General features: G+C 47.4%; 1 protein-coding gene across 1 annotated transcript; it reads left to right on the forward strand.

Annotated features, from left to right (window-relative positions):
• Positions 1–977: 977 nt before the first annotated feature.
• Positions 978–5,264, forward strand: CCL26 (C-C motif chemokine ligand 26). The gene is made up of 3 exons (XM_034965413.3): positions 978–2,682; positions 2,783–2,897; positions 4,999–5,264. Exons 1-3 carry the CDS (start codon positions 2,448–2,450, stop codon positions 5,093–5,095), a joined length of 447 nt encoding a protein of 148 aa, XP_034821304.1. The 5' UTR covers positions 978–2,447; the 3' UTR covers positions 5,096–5,264.
• Positions 5,265–7,132: the final 1,868 nt, after the last annotated feature.

Here is a 7,132-nt window from a genome sequence, read left to right on the forward strand (position 1 = left end):
CCATACTCAGTTAATTTTTATTTAATTAAAAAAAATAGGCCGGGTGGGGTGGCTCACACCTGCAATTTCAGCATTTTGGGAGGCCGAGGCGGGCAGATCAGTTGAGGTCAGGAATTCGAGACCAGCCTGGGCAACATAGTGAAACCCTGTCTCTACTAAAAATACAAAAATTACCTGGGCATGGTGGTACATGCCTGTAATCCTAGCTACTCAGAGGCTGAGGCAGAAGAATCATTCGAACCCAGGAGGTGGAGGCTGCAGTGAGCTAAGATTGTGCCACTGTACTCCAGCCTGGATGACAGAGCAAGACTCTGTCTCAAAAAAAACAAACAAACAGCTAGGCATGGCGGTTTATGCCTATAATCCCAGCACTTTGGGAGGCTGAGGCAGGTGGATCACTTGAGGTCAGGAGTTCGAGACCAGACTGACCAACATGGTGAAACACCATCTCTACTAAAAATACAAAATTAGCCGGGCGTGATGGCGCATGCCTGTAATCCCAGCTACTTGGGAGGCTGAGTCACGAGAATTGCTTGAGCCTGGGAGGCAGAAGTTGCAGTGAGCCGAGATTGTGCCATAGCACTCCAGCGTATGCAACAGGAGCAAAACTCCATCTCAATAAAAACAAAAACAAAAACAAACCACCCTCTCATGATCATCCAGACTGTTGTGCCTGGTTTGAGTGACAGGCAACTCACCATCTATCCTCTTCCCACCTACAACAGCTCTGACTATCACAAACTTCTGTTAAGTTCTTTTAAAAATTTGGCTGAAGCCAGGTGTGGTGGCTCTCCCCTATAATCCCAGTGCTTTGGGAGGCTGGAGTAAGCAGATCGCCTTGAGGCCAGGAGTTTGAGACCAGCCTGGCAACCTTTGGGCTCTACAAATTTCTTTTCTTTTGTGACAGAGTTTCACTCTTTTTTCTTAGGCTGGAGTGCAATGGCGCGATCTTGGCTCACTGCAACCTCTGCCTCCCAGGTTCAAGTGACTCTCCTGCCTCAGCCTCCCAAGTTGCTCGGATTACAAGCATGAGCCACCACAAAATTAGCCCGGCTAAATTTTTGTATTTTTAGTAGAGACGGGGTTTCACCATGTTCGCCAGGCTGATCTCAACCTCCTGACCTCAGATGATCCCCCTGCCTCTGCCTTCCAAAGTGCTGGGATTACAGGCGTGAGCCACTGTGACTGGCCCCCCACACACACACAAAATAATAATAATAATTGACCAGGTATGGCCAGACGTGGTGGCTCACTGTAATCCCAACATTTTTGAAGGCCAAGGTGAGACAGTCACTTGAGCCAGGAGTTTAAGACCAACCTGGGCCACATAGAGAGACCTCATCTCTATTTTTTTTTCTTTTTTGAGACAGTCTTGGTCTGTCGCCCAGGCTGGAGTGCAATGGCGGGATCTCGGCTCACTGTAACCTCTGCCTCCTGCATTCAAGCAATTCTCCTGCCTCAGCCTCCCTAGTAGCTGGGATTACAGGTGCCCGCCACCATGCCCGGCTAATTTTTTTATTTCTAGTGGGGATGGGGTTTCACCATGTTGACCAGGCTCTCTCTCTCACTATATATATATATATTATTTGTTGTTGTTTGTTTGTTTTGTTTTGTTTTAAGCCTCGGGTGATCGTGATGATCTGTCAGGTTTGGGATCTGTTAGATCTCTCAAATGCCCCCAGCCAGCCCTGGCCCTACAGGTGTGGCCCCAAGAAGATGGGCTGGCACCTCCCTGGACCCTGTTTTTAAATATCCATTGTTGAGGTTGGGCTACTCTATGATCACATCTTGAGACCATCCAGAGCTCCACACAGAGATAAGCAATGCTTAGAAAGGAAACAAAACTTTGCCCAAGAGCCAGAAACCTATCTTCAACAACCAATTGTGCTATAAAGTAACTTAGTTCAGTTCACTGGAATATTACTTAATTTCCTCTGCTTTTTCTTTTTAAACAAGAAAGTGTTGACTCAGCCAACAGCACTGGGAACCAGACTCCCTGGGGCCTGCCTGCCCCTGCTCTTCTCCCAAATTCTCTTCTTTTTTTGTCCCTGTTGATGGAATTCAATAAAGGGATCTCTACCATCTGTCACTTGTTTTTTTGTTGTTGTTTGTTTGTTTGGTTTTTTTTTTTGGCAGAGTCTCACTCTGTCGCCCAGGCTGCAGTGCAGTGGTGCCATCTCAGCTCACTGCAACCTCCACCTCCCAGGTTCAAGTGATTCTCCTGCCTCACCCTCAGGAGTAGCTGGGATTACAGTTGCCTGCCACCACGCCCGGCCAATTTTTGTGTTTTTAGTAGAGACAGGGTTTCTCCATGTTGGCCAGGCTGATCTTGAACTCCTGACCTCAAGGGATCCGCCCACCTCGGTCTCCCAGAGTGTTGTGATCACAGGCGTGAGCCACCACGCCCAGCCCCAGATTATCTTTCTTCACTGTCTAATTTCATTCCTATGAGTATTAGTTTGCTTTTCCTTTGTTGGGTCAAAAGTGCTGCTTCTGTTCCCAAACACAAAATTCTCTGGAATTGTTTTCAGGGCCGTCTCAGTCTCATAAAAGGGGATCAGGCAGGAGGAGTTTGGGAGAAACCTGAGAAGGGCCTGATTTGCAGCATCATGACGGGCCTCTCCTTGGCCTCTGCTGTGCTCCTGGCCTCCCTCCTGAGTCTCCACCTTGGAACTGCCACACGTACGTAGCTGGCCCATTCTCCTCCTGGGGTTCCTTCCCGGACCGCCTGGGAGTGGATGGAAATGAGTATCTCCAAACCCTTCCTCTCCCTGATTTTTAGGTGGGAGTGACATATCCAAGACCTGCTGCTTCCAATACAGCCACAAGCCCCTTCCCTGGACCTGGGTGCGAAGCTATGAATTCACCAGTAACAGCTGCTCCCAGCGGGCTGTGATGTGAGTATTTCTCGGATGTACTTTCTGGGGCCCCATCAGTCATGCAACAGGATGGGTGCTGAGCAGACCCCCAGGATGAGCCTTGGGATGGGAACCTGGAAACCCCACCTCTGCACACTAACAAGTGTGACTCTGAGCTTCAGGTAGAACCTGACTTTTTTTTCTCTTTTTGAGATGGAGTTTCTTTCTTGTTGCCCAGGCTAGAGTGCAATGGCACGATCTTGGCTCACTGCAACCTCCCCCTCCCGGGTTCAAGCAATTTTCCTGCCTCAGCCTCCCAAGTAGCTGGAATTACAGGCACATGCCACCATGCTCAGCTAATTTTTGTGTTATTAGTAGGGACAGAATTTCACCATGGTTGGCCAGGCTGGTCTTAAACTTCTGAGCTCATGTGATTTGCCCGCCTCAGCCTCCCAAAATGCTGGGATTACAGGTGTGAGTCACTGGACCCAGCCAATCCCCACTTTTAATAAACTCACAGTGAAGTAAGAGCTCAGGAATCATCAGCTATGATGAATAACCTTGAAAATGTGGCTAACAATTAAATGACATGTTGAGTGCTGGGTTCCTTTCTGGGGTGATGAAAATATCCTAAAATTGATTGTGGTGATGGCTGCATAATCTATGAGTATACTAAAAACCATTGAATTATAATTATAGCCTTTAAATTGGTGGAGTTGTACATGGTGGGGAGGTTTAGACGATCGCTTGAGCCCAGGAGTTCAAGGCTGCAGTGAGGTATGATCGCACCACTGCACTCCAGCCTGGGTAACACAGAGAGACTTCATCCCTAACAAAAGAAAAAAAAAAGAGTGAATTACAGTTATCCCCCAGTAACCACAGGGGATTGGTGCCAGGATTTCGGCATATAATTTCCCCTGAATTTATGCAGCTTTTGCATCACTGAGTTTTGTATTTTCTATCCTCCTTTGGTTGGCAAAAGGCTGCCTATGAGTGGGCCCACAGAGTTCAAATCCGTGTTGTTCAACAGTCAACTGTATGTGCCGTGTGAATTACATCCCAACAAAGCTGTTCTATTACAATGAAAGAATCAGCCAGGTGAGGTGGCGCAGGCCTGTAAGCCCAGTTACTCCGGAGGCTGAGGCAGGAGAATCGCTTGAACCCGGGAAGCGGAGTTTGCAGGAGTAGAGATCGCGCCACTGCACTCCAGCCTGGGTGAGGAGAGAGAAACGGTTTCAAAAAAAATAAAATAGGCTGGGCGTGGTGGCTCACGCCTGTAATCCCAGCACTTTGGGAGGCTGAGGCGGGCAGATCTCCTGAGGTTGGGAGTTCGAGACCAGACTGACCAACGTGGAGAAACCCTGTCTCTACTAAAAATACAAAATTAGCTGGACGTGGTGGCGCATGCCTGTAATCCCAGCTACTTGGGAGGCTGAGGCGGAAGAATCACTTGAACCTGGGAGGCAGAGGTTGCGGTGAGCCGAGATCGCGCCATTGCACTCCAGCCTGGGCAACAAGAGTGAAACTCCATCTCAAAAACAATAAAAAATAAAACAAAATAAAGGCTAGGCGTGGTGGCTCACACCTGTTATCCCAGCACTTTGGGAGGCCAACACAGGCGGATCACCTGAGGTCAGGAGTTCGAGACCACCCTGGCCAACATGGCAAAACCTTGTCTCTATTAAAAACACAGAAATTCGCTGGGCGTGCTGATGCGTGCCTATAATCCCAGCTACTTGGGAGTCTGAGGCAGGAGCATCACTTGAACCTGGGAAATGGAGGTTGCAATGAGCTGAGATCATGCCATTGCACTCCAATGTGGGCAACAGAGCGAGAGTTCGTCTCAAAAAAAAAAAAAAATTAAGTGTCCTGGTGCAGGTTACATGCTGCAGGCTAGAACTGGTGGAAAACGGTAAATGGTACCTGGTAGAGGTGGGTCTGGAGGCATAGTTTCCAGTGGAAATCAAGATAGGAAAGAGGAGGGAGGCAAGGCCCAGGAGAAGAGGGGACAGGGACAGAGAGCAACAAGTTTGTGGCAAGGCCAGAAGACTAGTGAGAGAGCTGCCCCTCCTTCCCTTTCTATCCCACCCCAGGAGGCAAAGAGTCTCAATATTGACTTATCCGTGTCTCTTTTTCACAGATTCACTACCAAAAGCGGCAAGAAAGTCTGTACCCATCCAAAGAAAAAATGGGTGCAAAAATACATTTCTTTACTGAAAACTCCGAAACAATTGTGACTCAGCTGAATTTTCATCCGAGGACGCCTGGACCCCGCTCTTGGCTCTGCAGCCCTCTGGGGAGCCTGCGGAATCTTTTCTGAAGGGTACATGGACCCGCTGGGGAGGAGAGGGTGTTTCCTCCCAGAGTTACTTTAATAAAGGTTGTTCATAGAGTTGACTTGTTCATAACATTTTTTGTCCATAAAACCCGAGTTTTCTTTAAGGAAAGAAAATTGATTCAATATGGATGGCTGGTTGCCTGGTAGGTCCCCAACCCCCGAGCAGACCCCGATACTGAATTCTGCCGTGGGTTTTTGTTTGTTTGTGCAAAAAAAAGCAAGGGTAATTTTAATACACTTTGGTAAAATGCTTGGTGAATGTTTTAACATTATTTAGAGAAAAAAGTTTAGTTTATTTGGAAAAGTAAGTTCTGTGCAACACCTCACAGCCTGTCAGTGCCGTGTAAATGTAGTAGCTCTGTGTTTGGCAGCGCTTTCTCTTAAGAAAGCAAGACACTAATTAGTAAATGTGAATATTATCTACCTACCAAACTGAGGGTGCGTTGTCTTTATAGCTTAAATAAGCTTTTTACAAAAATAATCAGCCGGGTGCAGTGGTTCACGGCTGTAATCCCAGCACTCTGGGAGGCTGAGGTGGGAGGATCACTTGAGCCCAGGAGTTTGAGATCAGCCTGGGCAACATAGTGGCACCCATCACTACAAAAAAATTTAACAGTTACTCAGACGTGGTGGTGGGTGCCTGTAGTCACAGCTACTTGGGAGGCTGAGGTGGGAGGATTGCTTGAGTCTGGGAGGTCAAGGATGCAGTGAGCCATGATCACACCACTGCACTCCAGTCTGAGCAACAGAGCAAGACCCTGTCTCAAATAATAATAATAATAATAAAGACTAACCTGGGCACCACAGTGAAACCCTGTCTCTACAAAAACACAAAAAATTAGCCAGGTGGGGTGGCACACACCTGTGGTCCCAGCTACTCAGGAGGCTGAGGCAGGAGGATTACTTGAGGCCAGGAGTTAGAGGTTGCAATGGGCCAAGATCACACCACTGCACTCCAGCCTGGGTGACAGATCGAGCCCCTGTCTCAAAAATATTTTTTTAATAAAAAATAAAAAGTCCAGGCACGGTGGCTCACGCCTGTAATCCAAAGACTTTGGGAGGCCGAGGCAGGTGGATCATGAGGTCAGGAGATTGAGACCATCCTGGCTAACACAGTGAAACCCCATCTCTACTAAAAATACAAAAAATTAGCAGGGCGTGGTGGCGGGTGCCTGTAGTCCCAGCTACTCAGGAGGCTGAGGCAGGAGAATGGTGTGAACCTGGGAGGTGGAGCTTGCAGTGAGCCGAGCTCGCACCACTGCACTCCAGCCTGGGCGACAGAGCGAGACTCCGTCTCAAAATAAATAAATAAATAAATAAATAAAATAATAATTATTATTATTTTTGCCATTTCTTGCAACTTTTTGTGAATCTATAATTATTGTTTATAGTTATTAATTATTAATATCTATAATTGTTATAGATTTACAAGAAGTTGCAAAAATGGTATGGGGAGGTCAGGTGTATCTTTTTTATTATTGAGACAGAGTCTTGCTCTGTCACCCAGACTGGAGTGCAGTGGCATAATTACAGCTCCCTATAGCCTCTACCTCCCTGAGTTCAGGTGACCTTCCCACCTCAGCCTCCCAAGTAGGTAGGACTACAGGCATGGTCCACCACACCCGGCTAACTTTTGTATTTTGGCAGAGACAGGGTTTCACCATGTTGCCCAGGCTGGTCTCAAATTCTTGGGCTCAAACCATCTGCCCACCTCAGCCTCCCAAAGCACTGGGATTACAGGTGTGAGCCACCGTGCCCAGCCCCCAAATCTATCTTTTATTTAGTTTACCCCAATGGCTACAGCTTACATAATTATAATGCAATATCAAACCCAGGAAATTGACATTGGTATAAAGCGTGTGCATAGTTCTGTCATACTGTCATTTTATCACGTGTATAGATTTACATTATAGCAACTGAGATCTCGATCTATTCC

Source organism: Pan paniscus, chromosome 6 (genome assembly GCF_029289425.2).
Source record: "Pan paniscus chromosome 6, NHGRI_mPanPan1-v2.0_pri, whole genome shotgun sequence".
In the NCBI taxonomy this organism is placed as follows: domain Eukaryota; kingdom Metazoa; phylum Chordata; class Mammalia; order Primates; family Hominidae; genus Pan; species Pan paniscus.